We start from the raw sequence: 24,234 nt of genomic DNA on the forward strand, positions 1-24,234 counted from the left end.
CGGTTGGGTACAGCATTTTTGTGTTTGGAACATGTTACGCGGGCCGAGCCTGGAGAGGTCTCGCAAGGCAAGGCCATGTTCTTCTTGCCTTTCAGATGTCAACACCTCCCTACTGGACGTTAGTGATGCTGGTATCGCTAAGGATCTGCACCGGGCACCGAGGGGACACTGAGGACTCGCTAGTTTTCGGATGCTCCGGGGGCAGAGCGCCGACAGTGACCACAGGAGAAGGGACTCCGGTGGTGGATGGCCGGGTCACCTACTCCCATGAGGGGAAATGGCCTGGATGGTTGGGATCGAACTCCACCAAGTACTCCAACCATAAGGACTTTACCTACGGAGAGGCCTCCATCCCCTGCCCGGAGATCACTGTGGCCACTTCCAGAGTGAGAGTGACAGAAGGCAGGAAGGTATGCCTAACTTGCCAAGGGGACATACCTCTGGGACGGTGGTGGTGGCTCAGAAAGCTCAAGAGGGAAATGAGAGACCGACACTCGGACTGGGAACGTCTGGATAATGATACCTACCGAACCATCATGGGGTCATCCCGCGGTGTAACGGTGTGCTGGGAGAAATGGTGGGCGTACAACCAAGGAATTTATTTGTGTATGTGGGGATCCATTCGCGTGTGTTCAGAGGGGGTCTCCATTCCTTTTTATAGGTGGTGGCAGGATGTCGGGGATGGGGTGGTATGGGATCGCAGCGGGGAGGCGTGTATGATCCCTAATCCCCGGGTACCAGTAAATGCCACCGAACTTGTAGTTCGGGAAAGGAAGCCCCCACCCACGGCCAAGCCCACCGTCCCACACGAGTGCCCGACAACAACCAGGGGGCCGGGGAATGGTTTAGTGTTGGTCCCTACCGAGAAACTATTTTATCAGGGGGTACACTACGCAGTGGCATCAGTGGTGCTAAATCTGACAGAAGTCCGCCTACCTACGTGGTGTCCCCGGGAAACCGAGCTGTTATACCAGGCTCTGCTGCGGGAGATGTTCCGGAAGTTCTATGAACTGGACTTCGGGGATGTCAAAGTGACAGACTTGTATAAACAGTGGGATAGGGCCGAACTGGGCAGGCAGAAGCGTGGCACTTTAAATGACATTCTTACGGGGTTTAACACCGGGGCGTCTGCCATAAACAGTTTGGATAACATGCAGCTGGCCCTCCAGATAAATGGGTTAAAGAATCAGCTGCGCAAAGTCCTGGGGGACGAGAATACCATAGTGGGATCCGCGCTCCACGAAGAGGCGGCAATGACAGTTCACTTAAAGGGAGATTATCTCTCAATTGGAGGCGCAGGCCAGGGCTGTAAACGCCTTGATTCGGGAGGATAGAAACGCCTCCGATCAAGCCGCCCAAAATGAGGTGTGCGTGCTCTATGGGGCCTGGTTGCTGGGAGAGGGACGGAGTAACCTCGAGGATCTGAGACAGGGACAGGTCCCCTCCTGGATCAGCAACCAGCACTTAGCAGCACTGCACCCTTACGATAATGTTTTGAGTCCTTGCCAACTTCGTGTAGCATCGGAAGCCTACCCGGTACCGGTGGACTGTGGAAAGTCAAATCATACCATCATGGATATGGTGGTCAGGATGCCCGTGATGGGGGCGTCCCCACGACCAGCACCCCTGTACCGAGTGGAGAATGTGGGAGTCATTCGTGGAGGGGTGCATGTTCGATTCCAAGAGGTCCCACCTTATGTCACAATGTGGGAGCACACTGTGACAGGTACAGACCTCTCGGGTTGTCGGAGCAGGGGAGCACAGGTAATCCTGTGCCCCCAGCACTTGAACGCTTTTGCAAGGCCACAATGCGGGTTCAGCACTGCTGGGGCAGAGCCTATCAATTGCACAATGGAGGTAATGGCCCCTAACCACATGCCTCCACAGGTAGCATATGTAGGCGGTGGGACATATTGTGTCACCACAAGTGCCCAACGGTATGAACACGGACCGGGAAGGTGTCCAATTCCGTACAGCAGCTTTTGCTTTAAACCCAGGGCAGAGGTTCAAGTGGCACACACCAGAATCACACCCATCCCTGAACCTTCCACGATTCACCTCACGGTACAAAACAACCTCAGCCATCTACAACAATATGTCGCCCAGTTTGGCTATCCCATTGCCCCACTACCTGAGAAACTTACAGCCCTCCTCCAGGCAGTGGATTTGTCTCAAAAACATTTTTACACCATGGAGCAGAAAACTGAAATTCTAGCAGGGGAGATTGCCCAGATTAAACCCCCAGCATGGTGGGATTTGGGAATACGGGCAGACATACCTGCATGGATCCGGGTGGGATCGCATGCCTTAGTAATCGGCCAACTCCTGATTGCAGCTTATCTGCTAGTTACAAGCTGTAAGCTCAGAAGAAAAAGAAAAAGAACGCAGTTCCTCAGGCTACTACACAGCCAGGAGAGCCGTTGCTATACACTCAAGGTGTGAAAACAAAGCTTGACCGCGACACTTAGGCGGTTTTGTTATTCTCAGGGATGACTGCGTTTTCATACATGGCTCCTGGGGAGTTTGCAGGGCAGGTTTCTTTGTTTTACGTTTGAGACCGAAATGAGACTCAATGTACAATTACTGCTGTAACCTTAAGTACATATATGTATGTTGCTGTCGTGTAGTGTAACCTGTTGGATTTCTGTGTTTAGTACCGCGTTAAAAGGAATTACGATATATATTGATGGGATCAGTTTAGAGTTAAACTGGGGAAAGTTGGGCAATTTGGGAGACCTAGGGTTTTCTCACCACCCTGAACTTTGACACACTCGAGTGGTGTCTGACTGTGTCAGATGGGGGATTATGTAGGGGAGGACGAAAACCCCCTCATTTTACCCAGAAGGAAAGGGGCTGTGGGATCAGTCTGTGCTGTGAATTGAAACCGATGGAAGGAAAACTTTGGGACACAAATGGAGACCCCCCCCTGTGTTTGGACTCATAGGAAAGGGAATTTAATTTGGAACTATCTACCAGAAAGTTTGAAATCCTAAAGTGCACATGGAAGAAACTATGAACTTTAATCGAATTTGGGATTTTTTTAAAGGTCTGCAAGAAAAGGGGTGGAGTCAATATCAAAAGGGCCAGTTTGGACATTGGAACTAATCAAATTGTCTGGGAACTGTATACCCTCGAAACTTGCCCCTTGAAAACATTAGCATTTAAACAATGCCACATACATATTCCAACACCTTTTTCATCAGGCATAGAAATATCTGGCTCAGGCCAGACTAGCACAATGGCTACAGGAGGCCAATGCAATCAACACCCACTCAAACCTTGAGTAGGTTAAGATCAGTGGGGAAAAAAACCTAAAAACCTCAAACTGTTGCATTTTTCAAAATCAAAAGTCCACCAATGAGAAGAATCGACTTCAGCAGGAGAGGCGGACTGGATAATCTGGCTATAAAAAAAAAGGGGTTTCTGACGTAGTGAGAGAGAGGAGTGATGATTTTCCCTGCCCTGGTGATTCAACAACCACAACCACAGGCCTCTCGACACGGAAGGAAAACCAGTGTCCGAAGACACCGAAGATAGAAGAAACAAACCACCAGACTGCAGAAGGCACAGTAGTGAGTATAACCTCTGGTCCCCAGAACTCCCAACTCAGTTAGGCCAGGAAAGGTGGGAGGTTGGGCATTGTACTGCTAAACTGGTGTAAAGATTTCCGTTGTGTCCGTTTAGTGGGATTTAGGGGGATTGTTTTGTTGGTGTATTGCTGTTTGTTGAGTTACACCTTGCCAAATAAATTGGAAGCCTAAAGTTCCTCTTGGAATCACCTTGCCTCAGTTCTATTGTATTACATCTCCTGATCGTGAGTCTTATGTCAGAACCGTGTAAGGGAAGCTAGGAGCGCCTCGAAAACGCTCAACTGTGTGTCACAGGCTAGGGAAGAAGGGGTTAGGAGTGTTTGACACTCACAGGTGCCTCACAGGCTAGGCATAAGCTGTGGGGACGCACGAGTCTCAAAACCCCCTTCATAAGCTGTGGACACAGTCTCTCCAGGGGTGCTCTTGCAGCACTCAGGGTACCTCACAGGCCAGGCATAAGCTGTGAGGGCAGAAGCCCAGAGAGAGACACCCAAGGCACAACAACAACCCTGTGAAAACCCCTTACACCTGTCATGCATTGCCTGGACGGTCATGGGGAACTTGATGTAGTCGTTCCTGCAGGCATATAGTGCAACAGTCACCTGCCAAATGCAGATATGTTGAATGTTGAGAGATGGAGCATACATTCCCAGTTGATGCCAGAGGCAGAGGCATAGAAGGCAAGTGCTGCAGAAACCTTCACTTCTACAGAGAATGCAGTCCTCCTCGGGCTTCTACACTGCAGGTCTGCCTTGATTAATTTGCAGATTTCTGTTATGACCTCCTTCCAAAAACGCAGCCTTCTGATGCCTCACTCAGGTGCAAGTATGAACGCCTCTCTCTCTATACCCGATTTGGGTAAGGCCTTCTGGCCATCATCCTCCGCGCTCTCTGGTTCCTGATGTGATGCTGTTGTATCAATCGTCTCCTCTGCATCACCATGATGCAGAAGGCTATTACTAAGTAAGCCACTATTAATACTGCTCCCATTATTTGTTCTAAGTTTGAAACGCAATGAAAATAGTAGCAGAAAGCAGTCACACCTTCTTTTCTCTCTCTCCAAGGTTGACAGCCTAGTCATAGACCATACCCTGGTCTCTGCATACGCAACACTAGGCTCGGTTTCTACGGTGATGCAACGCTCACAAGGCAGACATTTGGGGCACAAAATACACATTATAATGATGACTGGGGGCAATATTTAATATTTTTCATTGTTGCTGTGCAAAGAAATGCTTCTGTATTGTCTCCGATGCTCACCGGGCTCGAGGCACACAGGGTCGGAGCGGCGGCCGGCAGCATTCCTTCGGCCGGACACAGGAGTTCGACTTCCAGCCTCCCGGGCTTCTTTTGAAGCCGAGTGCCGAGCTCCGGTGTCCAGCCGAGGGAACAATCCTGCCGGCCGGCACTCCGACCCTCAAGCCCGGTGAGGAGAGGTTCGGTGGTGGGGTGGACCTTGGTCAAAAATCACAATTTCCATTTAGACTTTCAAATAAATGTAGTTCCTCCCTTTTTACTTTCCAAAAATGAACATGTATCATGCATTCATTTTGTGTAATTAATACCTCCTTCACTCCCTCCAAAACCTCGGCTAAAATCAATGGCGACTTATCTGCGACGATTTTGTTACATGCGCTGATTTGTTCGATGTCCAGAAGGTTTTTCAGCATGGTCCACTACACCATCTTAAAAGAAAAATAGTACTTGGCCAAACTCACTTAAATGGCAAGAAATGGCACAGCAGGCCGGTTACGCCCCCAGTGACGTCAAAAAATCATACTATAAAAAAAAATCGTACCCAAGTGGTTTACGATGTTACGATGTCGCAGAAACTTTCGGGAAACTTAAAGATTTTAGTTTGCTCAAAATAAAACAGCGGACGGCAAAAATACGGCGCAGAATAGTGGGGAAAATTGAGCCCCAATTTCTGACCCCGAGCTGCCCCAGGGAGGGGGGCCGTGTGTGATGGCCCTGTGGGGTGCAGTATGTTCAGTGACTGACCCTAAGTTGCCCTCATTCCTCCTGCTCTAGGGGGCAGTCACTCTCCGCACAGTCGGAGTTAGTTGGAGGGACAGCATCATCTACTGGACACCGGCGGTATTTCAAGGCACATCTTGTCGGGCTCCATCCCAGAGAAATTCAAAACCAACCTGCAGATTCAATTCATTTTATTATCAATGGTTCAAGAACATTTAGCTCCATTTGTTGCAGCTTTCAGTATTTGAAGAAAGCTGTTTAAACTGTGAAGTATGGATGCAAACACAATCAACATTATTTTTATCTGACCCTTTTCCCGTTGATTAATTGGTCCAATATCCAGAATATTAAACTCCAGCCCAGTTATAGGGGGAATCAATATCAGCAGAAAGAAACCCCAGCTGTCAGAATGGACATGATTCAGTCTGGAGTAACAGTATTATCCAATCTTTCCAGTCACTTGTGAATTCGCTGGTGTACCAGCAGGTTGGATGAGGTAGTGAATCCCTTCCCACACCCACAGCAGGTGAATGGCCTCTCCCCAGTGTGAACTCGCTGGTGAATCAGCTGGTTGGATGAACAAGTGAATCCCTCCCCACACTTGGAGCAGGTGAACGGCCTCTCCCCGGTGTGAATTCGCTGGTGTGTCAACAGGTTGCATTTCAAAGTGAATCCCTTCCCACACACTGAGCAGGTGAATGGCCTCTCCCCGGCGTGACTGCGTCGATGAACTTCCAGATCAGACGAGTAATTGAATCTCTTCCCACAGTCCCCACATTTCCACGGTTTCTCCATGGTGCAGGTGTCCTTGTGTCTCTCCAGGTTGGACGATCAGTTGAAGCCTCGTCCACACACAGAACACATGTCCGGTTTCTCCCCACTGTGAATGGTGCGATGTTTTTTCTGGCTGTATAACTGGTTAAAGCTCTTTCCACAGGCAGTGCACTGGAACACTCTCACTTGGGTGTGTGTGTCTTGATGCTTTACCAGTCACACTGATGTTTGAAATCTGTTCCCACAGACAGAATAGGCAAACATTTCTCCTTCCACATTCAAAGGCCGATGATATTCAGATCCTGATGAATCAAATGACTCTGTCAGGTCTTGACGTGATGTTTGGTTTGAGTTTCCCGTCTGCAAATCTCACCTTCTAATACGCTGAAAAAGGAGTTTACAAAAACCATTACTGCAAGTACAAGACAGAAATTCAGAACAGACAATTCTAGATTCTATGGAACATTCTTTCCTCTCTTGTTCCTCCAGAGCTGTAAATTCCCGTCCCATACACTCTCCGTACTCCCTGTCCTGAAATTCGAACACATCGCAGGTCTGAAGACAGCGTGTCCTCCGTTCCCAGTTTTCGCCACCAACTCTGGCTGGGTTCAGTTCTACACTCACTGGTTCCCCTCCCTCTCTTCTCCTGAAGGTGCTGACTCTGCCCGAGTTCAGTTCTACACTCACTGGTTCCCCTCCCTCTCCTCCCCTGAAGGTGCTGACTCTGCCTGAGTTCAGTTCGACACTCACTGGGTCCCCTCCCTCTCCTCCCCTGAAGTCAGCATCTGAACGACCGGTCCACAAATATCATTGAATTACTGCCGATAAAAGGGAATTATTGATCTACATCTCTATTAATCTATATCTATATATCGGACCACAGCGAAGGGGGAATAGAAGGCATCCGCTGCTGATGGGGTGATTTGGAAATTAGATTTAAAGGGAGTGAGTGAGAGTGAGATTGAGCCGAGTGAGGTGGTGGCTGGTGTACAGCACGGCCGGAGAAAGGGAGATAAAGCCCCGAAGCTGCAAACGCCGGTAGTTCAAGTTATTATTCCAGGTTTGTGGCATACACCAATTGTTTAGGAAGCCTCCCCGTCCATCTGTCGGACCATTACTGCCCTCCGCTCCACCGGCCCGCAACCACCTCTCCCGCTACAGAGAATCCACCCACAGCAACTCAAATCAGCATTTCAAAACTAAAATCCTAAAATCCGTTGTTCCTGCTTATTCCATGCTGTCTTGTAGCTAATTACATCTGGAGAGAGCAGAGTGGGAAGGCTGAGGGGATTTACAGTGATCAGGATCAAACTGTACTCAGAGCAAGTGTGTGTTGGTGTAAACAATAGTTAGTTGCCTACGGCAAGAGCTCCCCACTGGAGTGGAACTAAACTACAGAACCAGTGGGAACCTGTTCCACCTTCGTCATCTCCAGGCCAGGTCCAAGACCACCCCAACCTCTGTCGTGGACCATTTTCCATACATCTTATCAACAAGAGCAAACATCGACGATGAGATTCAACACCGTCTCCAGTGCACCAGTGCAGTCTTCGACTGCCTGTGGAAAAAAGCGTTTGAAGACCAGGCCCTCAAATCTGCCACCAAGCTCATGGTCTACAGGGCTATAGTAATACCCACCCTCTTGTATGGCTTAGAGACATGGACCATGTACAGTAGACACCTCAAGTTGCTGGAGAAATACCACCAACGATGTCTCCACAAGATCCTACAAATCCCCTGGGAGGACAGACGCACCAATACGTCCTCGACCAGGCCAACATCCCCAACATTGAAGCACTGACCACACTCGATCAGCTTTGTTGGGCAGACCACATTGTCCGCATGCCAGACACGAGACTCCCAAAGCAAGCGCTCTACTTGGAACTCCTTCATGGCAAACAAGCCAAAAGGTGGGCAGAGGAAACGTAACAAGGGCACCCTCAAAGCCTCCTTGATAAAGTGCAACAACCCCACTGACACCTGGGAGTCCCTGGCCAAAGACTGCCCTAAGTGGACGAATTGCATTCGGGAGGGCGCTGAGCACCTCAAGTCTCATTGCAGAGAGCATGCCAAAATCAAGCGCAGGCAGCGGAAAGAGCATGCGGCAAACCTGTCCCATCCACTCTTTCCCACAACGACTATCTGTCCCATCTGTGACAGGGACTATGGTTCGCGTATGGACTGTTCAGCCACCTAAAGACTCATTTTAAGCATGGAAGCAAGTCTTCCTTGATTCCGAGGGATTGCCTATGATGAAACAATAAAGTGAGCAGAAAAGGACCTGTTTAATGGGACAACACTTGAAACTGAAACTATATAGAAATTATATCGGAGTTGAAACTGTCACAGGACAGGAGTGTGGAGAGCTCCAGTTCATACAATCATAGGACAGAGAGAGGAGAGCACCAGTTCATACAATCACAGGACAGAGAATGGAGAGCTCCAGTTCATACAATCACAGGACAGAGAGTGGAGAGCACCAGTTCATACAATCACAGGACAGAGAGTGGAGAGCACCAGTTCATACAATCACAGGACAGAGAGTGGAGAGCACTAGTTCATACAATCACAGGACAGAGAGTGGAGAGCATCAGTTCATACAATCACAGGACAGAGAGTGGAGAGCACCAGTTCATACAATCACAGGACAGAGAGTGGAGAGCATCAGTTCATACAATCACAGGACAGAGAGTGGAGAGCTCCAGTTCATACAATCACAGGACAGAGAGTGGAGAGCTCCAGTTCATAAGAACATAAGAATTAGGAACAGGAGTAGGCCATCTAGCCCCTCAAACCTGCTCCGCCATTCAATAAGTTCATGGCTGATCTGGTCGTGGACTCAGCTCCACTTACCCGCCCTCTCCCCGTAACCCTTAATTCCCTTATTGGTTAAAAATCTATCTATCTTTGACTTGAAAACATTCAATGAGCTAGCCTCAACTGCTTCCTTGGGCAGAGAATTCCACAGATTCACAACCCTCTGGGAGAAGTAATTCTTTCTCAACTCGGTTTTAAATTGGCTCCTCCGTATTTTGAGGCTGTGCCCCCGAGTTCTAGTCTCCCCGACCAGTGGAAACAACCTCTCTGCCTCTATCTTGTCTATCCCTTTCATGATTTTAAATGTTTCTATAAGATCACCCCTCATCCTTCTGAACTCCAACAAGTAAAGACCCAGTCTACTCAATCTATCATCATAAGGTAACCCCCTCATTTCTGGAATCAGCCTAGTGAATCATCTCTGTACCCCCTCCAAAGCTAGTATATCCTTCCTTAAGTAAGGTGACTAAAACTGCACGCAGTACTCCAGGTGCGGCCTTACCAATACCTTATACAGTTGCAGCAAGACCTCTCTGCTTTTGTACTCCATCCCTCTCGCAATGAAGGCCAACATTCCATTCGCCTTCCTGATTACCTGCTGCACCTGCAAACTAACCTTTTGGGATTCATGCACCAATGGTGCATCATCACGCCTGGCAACCAAATTTTAATTTGATTTTACGATTTAAAGTTTAATTTGTTTTAATTGCCGGTGCTTTTAGTGTCCCCCTCTCCTTTTATAGGGGGCACTGGAAAAAGGAAAAAATTTGATTTTAGTGCCCAAAAGAAAAAAAAAGAACAAAAAAAAACAAAAAAGAAAAAAAGGGCCTTGTAAATGTCTGGTGTGTCATCCAGGTCGGGTGGCACGGATAAATGTTTTATGTTTTGCAGGTAGACTCTAAAAGAGTTTCATGCACCAATGGTGGAGCAGTGGAGGCGTGGCCTAATCAGTAGGAGCTGAGCTGCAGTGAGAGAAGGAGCTACCAACTTTAGCTCCTGTTTGGAAGGCCTTGAGAGCCCTGAGACCAGCCCAGGAAGAGGAGGAAAGGGCTGGCTTGCTACCCATTCAACATCCGGAGGGAGAGGAGGAGCACAGAAAAAATTTAACATTTATTACAACTACAGAGAGTTGGAGAGAGGGGGAAAGAAAAACCTGAAGAAACACCATCCAGTGTGGAAGGAGGGAGAGTCATTTCTACATCTTCGACAGGTGGGTGTGTTTTGGTGCATTCCCCAATAGACTTTGTTGTATTGGTGGGGGGAGGAAAGAAGACCACTGAGGGCCGGAACATCGCGGGGGGTGTGTGTGTGTGGAAGTGTGTGTGGGCTGTGTGGGGGCCTTGCTTACAACTAGGCTCCACACACAATTGAACCCCCCCCCCCCCATTGCCTAGCCTGGGATAGCTGGAGCTACCAGGCTGAAGATTTCTTTAAATCACCTATTAAACATCGTTAGGAGTGTGTGCCTGGTGGCTCTAGCTGCCCCAGGTGAAGACATCTTCTCCCCCCACCCGAAGACCAACCCAAAGACTGTGCTTGTGTGTTTTTGCCATCTGGGGAGTGCACCCCAAGAAAAACACCCACCCATCGCTGTGAGGGGAGACCTGCCCTCGCAGCCTCCCTCTTTCCCGCACCCCCTTCTCTATCTCTCTGCTCTCTCTGAGAGCCCTTCCTCCTAATTTAAAAAAAAACAAACAAAAAGAAAAACAACTGAGCAGAGGGAGCAAGGCCCCTCCCCAATTGCCAACTAGGGGAGAGGTGTGCCTCGTTAAGAGCTCCTCTGCTCAGTCTTATCATACGAGGCCAATTAAGACCATTAAGGCCTGTGACTTTGGGGTGGGTGTAGCCCTTAAAGGGACCCCGTGATGGCGACCCCATCCACGCCGGTGGCAGGGCCAGCTAGGACTTATGCGCAGGCGGCATCCACATCCACGGTGCCTCCTGCGCCACCTGCTGCCCTGCCACCATTCAAACTAATAACTAAAAAACACGGGGTCAAGAACTACACTCACCCCACAATGAGCATTGAGGAGTGCGTGCGGGTGATGGCTGGGGTAGTCGGCCCCTTGGCCATTGTCGCAGCCTCCAAGATGTCTGGGAAGGCTGTGTTCTTCCTGGGGTCGGAGCGGGCGGTATCCCTGGCCCTTGAAAAGGGGCTCACGGTGGGCGGGACGTTCCTGCCGGTGGACCCTCTCGAGGCCACTGCGCAGAGGGTCATCATATCAAACGTCCCGCCCTTTGTTCCCGCTGAGCTCCTCCTCCATCACCTACACCAACTGGGAGAGGTAATGTCGGGGATCAACCCCATACCGCTCGGCCTCAGGGAGAACAGCCTGCGCCACGTGTTCTCCTTCCGCCGCCAGCTCTTTGTCCGGCTGGCGCGGGAGGAGACGACGGAGGGTTATTTTAATGTGGTGCACGAGGGGACTGCCTACCGCGTCTTTTGGACGTCGGACGGCGTGCGGTGCCATGCCTGCAGGGAGGTGGGGCACGTTCGCAAGATCTGCCCCGCCTCCAAGGCCGCCAAACCACCGAAGGCGGCCAAGGCTGGCGCCGCCGCCACCCCTACCCCTAGTTGCGTCTGCGTGCCGGGAGCCGTAGGTGCGCGGGCATCGCCGGGGGCCGATGCTTTCACGGCCTCTGGCTGGGGGGAGGGAGAGCGTCCGACCGGAAAGAAGGCGCGGAAGGCGGCAAAACATCCAGAGGCGGGTCCCCTCAGTGCGCCAGAAAATTTGACCACCGCGCTCAGCCCAACCCAGTCACCGGCGAGCGCGGGGTGCCCTGAGCCCGTGCCCGAGCCCTTGACCAATACCGCAGAGGGCCCGGGCGCGGGCAAGAAAAGGAAAAGGGGGCGGGGCGGAGCGGGAGGCCTCGGCAGACATGGAGGTCTCCCTGCCTTCGCGCACCCCCAGGAACAAAAAGAGGCACCGCCCCAATGAGGCGGAGGGGGAACAACATCCCTCCGCGGAGGAGGCGGTGCCCGCCGCGTGTCCCGCGTCCCCCCACCAGCGCCCCCAAATTGCGCTGCATTCGCGAGGAATCTGTCTCCGGGGAGGGTGAGGCAGTCGAGGCTGCCCAGCCGCTGCCTCCTGGGAATGGCGTGGAAGATCTGCCTGTCGTGGGGGGCGTGGGGCCAGCGGAAGAATGCGTAGCCGCCGGGTCGAGCGTCCCGTGGACTGAGGCGGGCGGGGCCGAAAAGGCCGAACCTGAGCCCGCCCAGCCAATACCCAACTTCCCCCGGGATTTGCTCGACTCGGTAGAAACTGAAAATATGATTAATACCACAGAACATCCACACGCTGGGCTGGGGGATGGCGGCGGGGAGGGGGAAGAACAACAACCCTCGCCCCCTACTGTGGAGCTGGGGGAATTGGAGGACCTGGAACATTACTTTGACCAGGTCTCTCCCTGTTCCCCGGTTCCTGGGGCGGAGGGGGAACCCCTTCCGCTGTCGCTTCCCGACCCAGCACCAATTTTAAAAGAGCCCAGTGGGGACTCCTCTGCCGACGATCCTGGGGGTGGGATCGGGGCAGAGCCAGGGCCAGTTGGAGCGGCCGGGCCGTTTGCCGTACCTCGTGCGGTCGACGGGCCGGCTGCTAGCGGCGACCTCCCGGAGGGGGACGGGGACTCGGTGGAGGACGCGGGTGAAGATCTCGAGTCCATCGCCAGTGAGGCGGTGGATCTGCTCGCGGCCGCCACAGAGACCCTCCTCATTCCCCTAGAGGAACTCTGGGACTTTTTGGTCCAGTGCCGGGGTCGCCACAACCGAACCCATCTAGCCCTGGAAAGATGGTCCGAGCCGCGGCTGCTCGTCGCGTCCGTCCGCGCCGCCGTTAAAACCATGGCCTCCGGCGGGCCTTTATCAAAGGCTCAAGGCCTTGAGCTGCGCCGGCTCAAAAAGTTCCTCGCTGGGCTGCTGAAGGAGTGGAGGTCAACAAACGACTCCACTCCTCCCCCACAATAGGTTAGGTAGAGGTTGCACTATGCTCTAGTCATGAAGATAACCATAGCCAGCCTCAACATCAACGGCAGCAGAGAGGCAGGCCGTAGATTTAACAATTTTTCGCTCCTGCGGGAGGGGAAATATGCGGTGTGCTTCCTGCAAGAAACCCACACCGTTCCGGGAGACGAAGCCACGTGGCTCCTGGAATGGCAAGGAGAGGTCCGCATGAGCCACCTCACCGCCACTTCTAGTGGGGTGGCCATCTTGCTGGGCCCGCATTTTCAGCCGGAGATCTTGGGGGTCGAGGAGCCCGTGCCAGGCCGTTTGCTGCACGTAACGGTTCGCCTGGGGGACGTGCCGCTCCATCTCGTGAACGTGTACGCCCCTCAGCCCGGCCCGCAGCAAACGCGCTTCTTCGAAGAAGTGTCCGCTCTTCTTGGCTCCGTCAACGTCGGCGACCGCATTGTCCTTGGGGGGGATTTTAACTGCACCCTTAAGGCGAGGGACCGCTCCGGTGCCCCGCAGTGCATGACGGCGATGGAGAAGTTGAGGGACCTGGTCGGGTCCTTCGACTTGGTGGACGTCTGGCGAAATCTCCACCCCGACTCCAGCGCCTTTACTTGGGTGAGGCCTCGAGTAGGATGGTCCAGAGTCGACCGCCTTTACGTGTCTCGGGCGTACGTTTCATGCGTCCCGGCGGCCTCCATGCGGCCGGTGCCGTGTTCGGACCACCACCTGGTGTGGGTGGAGCTCGCTTCGCTCCGCGCGAGGACGGGGTCCGCGTACTGGCACTTTAACAGCCGGCTGCTGGAGGACGTGCGGTTCCAGGACTCGTTCCGTCGATTCTGGTCCGACTGGAGAAGGAAGCAGGGGGGCTTCCCCTCCTTGAGGCTATGGTGGGACGTGGGCAAGGCTCACGTCCGCGTCTTCTGTCAAGAGTATGCGAGGGGGTCGACCAAGAGGCGGGCAGCCAGGGTCGGGCGCCTAGAAAAAGAGGTGCTCGACCTGGAATCCCGTCTCGGTCAAGTCGTCGAGCACCCGGCCCTGCGGACGGTGTACGAAGCGAAGAAGGCCGCGCTGAAGGACCTGCAGCTCGTCGGGTCCCGAGGCGCATTCGTGAGGTCGCGGATCCGGTTCCTGCGGGATCTGGACCGCGGCTCCCCCTTCTTCTACTCGCTGGAAAAAAGGCAGAGTGTCCGTAAGCAGCTCTTGAAGCTGCTGGCCGACGACGGCTCTCTCGTCTCGGATCCGGAGGGCGTCAACAACAGGGCCCGTGAATATTACAGGGCTCTGTTCTCTCCGGATCCGTCCAGCGAGGAAGCGCGTAGAGTTTTGTGGGAGGACCTGCCGAAGGTCAGCCCGGAGGGCGTCGAAAATCTGGAAGCTCCGCTAAGCGTGGCGGAGCTGACCGGTGCCCTCGACCGGCTCTCGAGGGGAAAATCCCCGGGGCTGGACGGGCTGACCGTGGAGTTCCACAGGGCGTTCTGGGGGGGCGACTACGCGCGGGTCCTGGGGGAAAGTCTGGCGACCGGGGAGATGCCCCTCTCTTGGCGCAGGGCAGTCATCGTCCTGCTGCCTAAGAAGGGCGATCTCCGCCTCCTTAAGAACTGACGCCCGGTCTCCCTCCTCAGCACGGACTACAAAATCTTCGCCAGGGCGATGTCTGCTCGTTTTGGTGCCGTGCTGGACCACATGATCCACCCCGACCAGTCCTACACGGTCCCGGGCCGGACAATCCACGATAACATCCATCTGGTCCGGGACCTCATCCATTATTCCCAGGAGGCTGGTCTGTCGGTCGCCTTCCTATCCCTCGACCAAGAGAAGGCGTTCGACAGGGTGGATCACGACTATCTGCTCGGAACTCTGCGCGTTTTCGGGTTCGGGACGCACTTCGTCGCCCGGATCCGACTTTTGTACGCCGCCGCGGAGTGTCTGATTAAGGTTAACGGGTCCTTGACGGCGCCCCTTCGCTTCGGGAGAGGGGTGCGCCAGGGATGCCCCATGTCCGGCCAGTTATACGCCGTCTGCGTGGAGCCTTTCCTGCGCCTCCTGCGGACGAGGTTGACGGGACTGGCTCTGCAAGGGCCGGGCATGGAGGTCGTCCTCTCGGCTTACGCCGATGACGTGCTCCTCGCGGTAGAGGATCCCGCTGACCTGCGGAGGATGCGTGAGTGCCAGGAGATTTACTCGGCCGCATCCTCCGCCAGAATCAACTGGGAAAAATGTTCCGGACTCCTGGTGGGTCAGTGGCGGGTGGACTCCCTGCCGGAGGAGCTCAGGCCTTTTGCCTGGAGCACGACCCATCTCCTCTATCTGGGAGTCTACCTTCGCCCCGACGAGGAAGCCTGGCCGGCGAACTGGCAGGAGTTGGAGGCCAAGGTCGCCGCTCGCCTAGGGCTCTCCTACAGGGGCCGAGCGCTCGTCATAAACCAGCTGGTGGCCGCCATGTTGTGGTACCGGCTGGTCACTTTGACCCCTCCCCCTGCGTTTGTCGCCAAGATACAGAAGAAGCTGATGGACTTCTTCTGGAACAACAGGAAGCACTGTGTCTCTGCAGCGGTCTTGAGGCTCCCGCTTGGGGAGGGCGGTCAGTCGTTGGTCTGCGTCAGCACCCAGCTCGCGACTTTCCATCTTCAGACCCTGCAGAGATACCTTTACGTCGAGCCCCCTCCTAGGTGGCGTGCTCTGGCGACGTATTTCTTCCGCCAGCAGCACGGCCTCAACTACGACACGCAGCTCCTGTTTGTGAGTGTGGGGGGCGTCAGGACCGCCCTCCGGGAGCTGCCTGTCTTTTACAAGGAACTCATCAGGGTCTGGAACAAAGTCTCCACCAAGCGCAGCTCTCCGCCGGCTGGAGTGGCGGCTGTCCTGCAGGAGCCACTGCTCGGGAATCCGTACCTCTATGACCGAGGTTTTATGTGGCGGTCGGACGAGAGGGCTGTGGCTGGTGAGGTGACAAGGGTCAGGGACCTGCTCGATGGCGGAGGAGCGGGCTGGATGGCGCCAGACACGCTGGCGCGGCGCCTAAATTCTGCCAACGTCCACCACGCGACCGATGCCATCGAGTCGCTAAAAAGAGCTCTGGGCCCCGACTCCGTTAGGTGCATCGAGGAGGCTCAAGCACGTGGGGAAATCCCGTACGAACTGACCCCCGTCCGGACGGAATTCCTCATCGGCACCAAACCCCGGAACCTCCCTCGGGGGCCGGCGCCTCACAACTTGAGCCGCCTCGGGGAAATCCCCTCCGGGCCTTTCAGTTCCGCGCGGAGGGGTTTCCTGTATGGGCTGCTCCTGCACACTCTCAACTTTGCCATCCTCGCCTGCCGTCCGGACACGCCATGGCGTACCATCTTGTCGTCCGGAGGAGGCGGGGGACCCGATGGAGGGCACTCTACGCAGGGGTCCTCCCACTATTCATCGGGGACTTGACCTGGAGGGTGGTGCACGGAGCAGTGCCGTGCAATAAATTTTTAAGCTGGTTCACGGACTCCCAGGCCGCCTGCAATTTCTGCGGTCTGGAGGAGTCCGTGTTCCATGTTTTTATTGAGTGCACGAGGTTGCAGCCTCTGCTCCACTATTTGAAGGGGCTGCTCCTGAAATTCTGGCTGCACTTCAGTCCCACTCTCCTGATCTTTGGGCACCATGTGCGGAGGGGAGCGGGTAGGTCCGAGGGCCTCCTCGTAGGACTGCTCCTGGGCACGGCCAAGGGTGCCATCAGCCGGTCCAGGCAGCGGGCGGTCGAGGGGGTCGTTCAACCTGACTGCCTGCCTCTCTTCCGCTCTTACATCCGATCCAGGGTGTTCTTGGAGATGGAGCACGCGGTGTCCACCGGTATGCTCGCGGCCTTCCGCGAGAGGTGGGCACCGGAGGGACAGGAGTGCATCATCACGCCCGGCAACCAAATTTTAATTTGATTTTACGTTTTAAAGTTTAATTTGTTTTAATTGCCGGTGCTTTTAGTGTCCCCTTCCCTTTTATAGGGGGCACTGGGGAAAAAAGGTGATTTTAGTGCCCAAAAAAAAAAAAAAAAAAAAGAAAAACACAAAAAAAAACCAAAAAAAAGAGGGCCTTGTAAATGTCTGGTGTGTCATCCAGGTCGGGTGGCACCGATTAATGTTTTTGTTTTGCAGATAAACTCCAAAAAGAGTTTCATGCACAAAGACCCCCAGGTCCCTCTGCACCACAGCATGTTGTAATTTCTCCCCATTCAAATAATATTCCCTTTTACTGTTTTTTTTCCCCCAAGGTGGGTGACCTCACACTTTCCGACATTGTATTCCATCTGCCAAACCTTAGCCCATTCGCTTAACCTATCCAAATCTCCTTGCAGTCTCTCTGAGTCCTCTGCACAACCCGCTTTCCCACTAATCTTTGTGTCATCTGCAAATTTTGTTGCACTACACTCTGTCCCCTCTTCTATGTCATCTATGTATATTGTAAACAGTTGTGGTCCCAGCACTGATCCCTGTGGCACACCACTAACCACTGATTTCCAACCGGAAAAGGACCCATTTATCCCGACTCTCTGCTTTCTGTTAGCCAGCCAATTCTCTATCCATGCTAATACATTTCCTCTGACTCCACGTACCTTTATCTTCTGCAGTAACCTTTTGTGTGGCACCTTATCGAATGCCTTTTGGAAATCTAAATACACCACATCCATCAGTACACCTCTATCCACCATGCTCGTTATATCCTCAAAGAATTCCAGTAAGTTAGTTAAACATGATTTCCCTTTCATGAATCCATGCTGCGTCTGGTTGATTGCACTTTTCCTATCTCGATGTCCCGCTATTTCTTCCTTAATGATAGTTTCAAGCATTTTCCCCACTACAGATGTTAAACTAACTGGCCTACAGTTACCTGCCTTTTGCCTGCCCCCTTTTTTAAACAGAGGCGTTACATTAGCTGCTTTCCAGTCCGCTGGTACCTCCCCAGAGTCCATAGAATTTTGGTAGATTATAACGAATGCATCTGCTATAACTTCCGCCATCTCTTTTAATACCCTGGGATGCATTTCATCAGGACCAGGGGACTTGTCTACCTTCAGTCCCATTAGCCTGTCCAGCACTACCCCCCTAGTGATAGTGATTGTCTCAAGGTCCTCCCTTCCCACAATCCTATGGCCTGCAAATTTTGGCATGGTTTTTGTGTCTTCCACTGTGAAGACGGAAGCAAAATAATTGTTTAAGGTCTCAGCCATTTCCACATTTCCATTATTAAATCCCCCTTTTCATCTTCTAAGGGACCAACATTTACTTTAGTTGCTCTTTTCCGTTTTATGTATCTGTAAAAGCTTTTACTATCTGTTTTTATGTTTTGCGCAAGTTTACCTTCGTAATCCATCTTCCCTTTCTTTATTGCTTTTTTAGTCATTCTTTGCTGTTGCTTAAAATTTTCCCAATCCTCTAGTTTCCCACTAACCTTGGCCACCTTATATGCATTGGTCTTTGATTTGATACTTTCCTTTATTTCCTTGGTTATCCACAGCTGGTTATCCCTTCTCTTGCCGCCCTTCTTTTTCACTGTTCATACAATCACAGGACAGAGAGTGGAGCACCAGTTCATACAATCACAGGACAGAAGTTGGATCAATGGTCTTTGCAATGATTACTTCTCATTGTGCCTTTTGGTCTACCCGAAAATTGATTTACTGATTTAATGAGACAGCCAGAGACTGATTTAACTTTTCAATTATTCAAGTTCTGATTTTAAGTTTACTTATAATTAATCTATAAATTAATCAATTTTGTTTCAATATAATTGATCTTGATTATACTGATTGCACTATTGTAGAATCCCTATTCTAGTATTCCCTATTCACTCTGTAAACTGAGTTTCTCCCAAGTCTATTTGCTGCCGCTTCGGACCCGAGCCATTCCCTTCGATTTCCACATCCTTCTCCCGCTTTTTCTTTTCTCTCTATCCCTCCCTGACCATCTGTCCTGTTGCATGCCACATATTTGACCCTGAAATGAGCTTCTGGCCACATATCCGCGACATATCTAAAACCATCTATATCCACCTCCGTAACATTGCCCGTCTCTGCCCCTGCCTCAGCTCATCTGCTGCTGAAACCCTCATCCGTGCCTTTGTTACCTCTACTCCAATTCACTCCTGGCCGGTCTCCCACATTCCTCACTACGTAAACTTGAAGTCATCCAAATCTCAGCAGCCCATATACTAACTCGCACCAAGTCTCCGATCACTCATCACCCCTGTGCTCGCTGACCTACATTGACTCCCGGTTAAGCAACGCCTTGATTTCAAAATTCTCATCCTTGTTTACAAATCACTCCAGGGCCTCGCCCCTCCCGATCTCTGGAATCTGTTGCAGCCCACAAGATGTCTGCGCTCCTCAAATTCTGCCCTTTTGACCATCCCTGATTATAATCGCTCCACCATCGGTGTCCGGCCCTTCAGCTGCCTGGGCCCCGAGCTCTGGAACTCCCTCCCTAAACCTCTCCGCCTCTTTCCTACTTTCAGACCCTCCTTAAAACCTACCTCTTTGACCCAGCTTTTGGTCACCTGCCGCAATTTCTTCTTCTGTGGCTCGGTGTTAAATGTATGTGTTGCATTCTGTAACACTGCTGTGAAGCGCCTTTGGACGTTTTACTCCGTTAAAGACGCTCGATAAAGAAAAGTTATTATTAACACTGCAGGAGTGAGGGATTGAGTAAACTGGGAGTCTGGCGCAGGCGCACTGCAAATGGTCCCGCCCCTCAGCCACCTGCGACGTCACAGGCGAAGTGGGCGGGGCTATGGCGTCCCTCGCACGGCGCGTGGTGAGGCGGTTGAACAGTTTTCAAATCAGGAGCCACGTGACCACCGAGCTGCCCAGTGCTCCATCAACACTGTGGGCGGGGCTCTGTGACGCTAACGGCTCTTCTTGGTGGGAGCGGCTGGTAATCTGCATCATGCAACCAATAGACGGCAGGGAATTCGCTGAAGGTCATTAATTTATGCAGGAACGCACTCGGTGGCCGCAGTGCGCATGCTCGGTGCCGCCCTCCCCACCTCCAGTCCCCGGATGACGCGCAGTTTGCTGTAACCAGCGGTTGGACAATGTGGGGAACCGGGGGCCGCAGGGAACCAGACTGATGGTGGGCGGCTGAGGCAGGGGCAGAGCGCTCGGCGGCGGCGGCGGCGGGCGGGAAGGTTGCGGTGAGTCTGAGGGAAAACACCGAACTGAACACACAGCCCTGCAGCTCAGGGTTTGGGGACATGCGGGAGATAGACTGAAACTTCCAGTGAGCTCAGACAGTGTGTAACCCGGGGGGCCCAGTGAGATCAGACAGTGTGTAACCCGGGGGCCCGGTGAGATCAGACAGTGTGTAACCCGGGGGGCCCAGTGAGATCAGACAGTGTGTAACCCGGGGGCCCAGTGAGATCAGACAGTGTGTAACCCGGGGGCCCAGTGAGATCAGACAGTGTGTAACCCGGGGGCCGGTGAGCTCAGACAGCGTGTAACCCGGGGGCCCAGTGAGATCAGACAGTGTGTAACCCGGGGACCCAGTGAGATCAGACAGTGTGTAACCCGGGGGCCGATGAGCTCAGACAGTGTGTAACCCGGGGCCCAGTGAGATCAGACAGTGTGTAACCCGGGGGCCCAGTGAGATCAGACAGTGTGTAACCCGGGGAGAATTCTGGTGATTTTCTATAAGTCCAGATGGGCAGGACAGAGATCTGAGGAAAAGGATAAAATGAAACAGAAATATTGGACATATACTTTTCTGAAACGCTGGAAAAACACCTTACACTACATTCCACTTGACAACATTAATATTCTTCTAATTTTCTGCCCTGTCATAATTAGATCCCGGTGAATGGCGGAGTGATTGAGAAAGTTCCACAGCTGGAAGGAAACAGGGATTGTGGACTGAGGAACAACAGCAGGTGAACCAGCACAGGATTGTGAGGGCACCAGCCAGGGAGCCCTTTCCAATTGAAAGTGCTTCAATAGATCGACTGGGGAGAAAGGTAAGAGAAAGTGCCATTTACTCAGATACACACCGGTCCTGTAGACAGTACACACAGGTTACAAGGTAAGACAGGAAATGAGACTGGGAGAGACTGACCACCGAGCACAATTATCCAGCATGAGGCCATGCAATGGGATGTGAAGTGAGATCACTTTCTGTCTCTGAACACAGTCACAGTGAATCTTGTGTGTGTTTTAGAGTAAAGGGCTTTGATCTAAGAGGTGACTCCAGTTTGAGGCAGAGCCCAGCAGATGGACCGGTCTCTGTACATTAGGTGGGACTGAACTCACACCGACACCATCAGATCTCAATGTTCAAATATTTCCCATCTGGTGAGAAAGCCATTGGAAAGATTGAACTGGAAGCATCAGAGTCAATTCACTGATCACGATGCACAAACCAATCTGAAATACCAGCACGGCCTATTACTGACAGAATCAATTATACATTCGTGAACATTTAGAATTATAAGAAAATATATTGATAACTACTAATTTTGAAGCATTGATCACTAGAGATATGTAGTATTCTAATATACTGAAACACAGATATGGAGAGTTGCAATTTATTGATTGGCGTCGTACTTGACCCCGAGATGAGCTTCCGAACCCATATTCCCTCAATCACCAAGCATGCTTACTTCCAGCTCCATAACATCGCCGGTCTCTACCCCTTCCTCAGTTCATCTGCTCAAACCGTCATCCATGCCTCTGATCGGCCTCACACCTCGCACTCTCCATAAACTTAAGCTTAACTTAGGGGGCATAGTTTTAAGGTGGTTGGTGGAAGGCTTAGAGGGGATTTGAGGGGGGGTTTCTTTACGCAGGGGGTTGTGGGGATCTGGAACTCACTACCTGGAAGAGTGGTGGATGCAGAAACCCTCACCACTTTTAAGCGATGGTTGGATGGGATTACGGACCTAGAGCTGGTAATTGGGATTATACTGGATGACCTTTTGTTGGACTGCGCAGATATAATGGTAAGTACTGCAGGGAATCTAGTACGGCCAGGGTGATCTGGATTTGTTTCGATCGCCTGGAAGCGTCGGAGAGGAATTTTCCCAGATTTTTTCCCCTAAATTGGCCTGGGTTTTTATCTGGTTTTTGCCTCTCCCAGGAGATCACATGGCTCCAGTTTGGGGTGGACAGTAGAATGTTTTGTTGCAAGGGGTGTCGCAGTTGTGTGGGGCGGACTGGTTGGGCTGGGTGCTCTTTATCTTTCCGCCAATGTTCATTGTTCATAGGTTTATACGTCACCTTCAGGGCTGCTGACTGAGAACCGTGCCGCTCTTTGTTTGCCGGCGCGGACACGATAGGCCGAAATGGTCTCCTTCTGCACTGTAAATTTCTATGTTTCTAAAACACTCCTAACCGCATCCTTACTCAAGAACACAATGAGTAGCAGCAGGATTAGGCCATACGGACCCTCCCGTCTGCTCCTCCATTCAGTAAGATCTCTATTGGATAGAGAGTTTTAAAGATTCACAATTCTCTGAGTGAAGAAATATCTCCTCATCTCAGTCTTAAATGGCCGATCTCTTATCCTAATACTAGAACCCCTAGTTCGAGACTATCCGGCCCTTGTCCATTCTTCTAAGATTTTTATATGTTTCAATGATATCACCTTCCATTCTTCTCAACTCCAGAGAATTTAGGCGTATTCTACTCAATCTGTCCTCAGCCCTCTCATCCCAACTTGTACCAATTTCCGTTCACCCATCACCTCTGAGCTCGCTGAACGACATTGGTTCCTGGTCCATCAATGCCTTGATTTCAAAATGCTCATCCTTGTTTTGAAATCCGTCCAGGACCTTGCTCCTCCCTATTGCTGTAACCTCCTCCAGCCCTACAACCCTCAGAGATCTTTGCATTCCAATTCTGACCACTTGAGCAGCCCCAATTTTCATTTCTCCAATATTGGTGGCCGTATCTTCAGCTGCCGCGACCATAAGCTCTGGAATTCCCTCATTAAACCTCTCCACCTTCAAAATGCTCCTTAATACCTACCCTTTTGAACAAGCTTTTAGTCCTGTGCTAATATTTCCTCACGTGACTGGGTGTCAAATTTTGTTTGATAACGGTCCTGTGAAACGCCTTGGAACATTTTACTACGTTTAAGGTGCGATATAAATGCAATTTGTTGCTGATAACTGAAGATATTTCGAATTGTAATATAACGAAACTACAGGCATGGGGAATTGCAATATATTGATAACTGCAGAGGAAGAGGATTGTTATGTATTGCTAATAGCGTGAATTCTTTTAACTTGTGGTGACTGTTGCACACCAGTTACCACACGGGCTTGGCAAAGCAAGGTCTTGGTCCAATGGCAAGGAGATCCAAGACGACTAGAGACCAGGCTCTGCTGCATGTTTCCTCCAGCACTGACTCTAGCTGTTTACACTGTACATTAATGATTTAGATGAGGGGATTAAATGTAGTATCTCCAAATTTGCGGATGACACTAAGTTGGGTGGCAGTGTGAGCTGCGAGGAGGATGCTGTGAGGCTGCAGAGCGACTTGGATAGGTTAGGTGAGTGGGCAAATGCATGGCAGATGAAGTATAATGTGGATAAATGTGAGGTTATCCACTTTGGTGGTAAAAACAGAGAGACAGACTATTATCTGAATGGTGACAGATTAGGAAAAGGGGAGGTGCAAAGAGACCTGGGTGTCATGGTAAATCAGTCATTGAAGGTTGGCATGCAGGTGCAGCAGGCGGTTAAGAAAGCAAATGGCATGTTGGCCTTCATAGCAAGGGGATTTGAGTACAGGGGCAGGGAGATGTTGCTACAGTTGTACAGGGCATTGGTGAGGCCACACCTGGAGTATTGTGTACAGTTTTGGTCTCCTAACCTGAGGAAGGACATTCTTGCTATTGAGGGAGTGCAGCGAAGGTTCACCAGACTGATTCCCGGGATGGCGGGACTGACCTATCAAGAAAGACTGGATCAACTGGGCTTGTATTCACTGGAGTTCAGAAGAATGAGAGGGGACCTCATAGAAACATTTAAAATTCTGACGGGATTAGACAGGTTAGATGCAGGAAGAATGTTCCCAATGTTGGGGAAGTCCAGAACCAGAGGTCACAGTCTAAGGATAAGGGGTAAGCCATTTAGGACCGAGATGCGGAGGAACTTCTTCACCC

At 51.7% G+C, this 24,234-nt stretch overlaps 1 protein-coding gene and 1 pseudogene across 1 annotated transcript; one reads left to right on the forward strand and one right to left on the reverse strand.

Annotated features, from left to right (window-relative positions):
- Window positions 1-5,743: 5,743 nt before the first annotated feature.
- Window positions 5,744-19,760, reverse strand: LOC139272821 (zinc finger protein 239-like). Its single transcript, XM_070888934.1, has 2 exons — window positions 19,609-19,760; window positions 5,744-6,725 (listed from the first exon to the last, which is right to left on the reverse strand). The coding sequence occupies exon 2, from the start codon at window positions 6,360-6,362 to the stop codon at window positions 6,024-6,026; it is 339 nt and encodes a 112-aa protein (XP_070745035.1). The 5' UTR covers window positions 6,363-6,725; window positions 19,609-19,760; the 3' UTR covers window positions 5,744-6,023.
- A 420-nt stretch (window positions 19,761-20,180) lies between these two features.
- LOC139273480 (zinc finger protein 850-like) overlaps window positions 20,181-24,234 on the forward strand; it is a 254,673-nt pseudogene continuing 250,619 nt past the window's right edge.

This window comes from Pristiophorus japonicus, chromosome 9 (assembly GCF_044704955.1).
Source record: "Pristiophorus japonicus isolate sPriJap1 chromosome 9, sPriJap1.hap1, whole genome shotgun sequence".
Taxonomy (NCBI): domain Eukaryota; kingdom Metazoa; phylum Chordata; class Chondrichthyes; family Pristiophoridae; genus Pristiophorus; species Pristiophorus japonicus.

Bases quoted from the DNA above. Each gene is read 5' to 3' on its own strand.
- LOC139272821 (XM_070888934.1), bottom strand. From the start codon at position 6,362: ATGGAGAAACCGTGGAAATGTGGGGACTGTGGGAAGAGATTCAATTAC.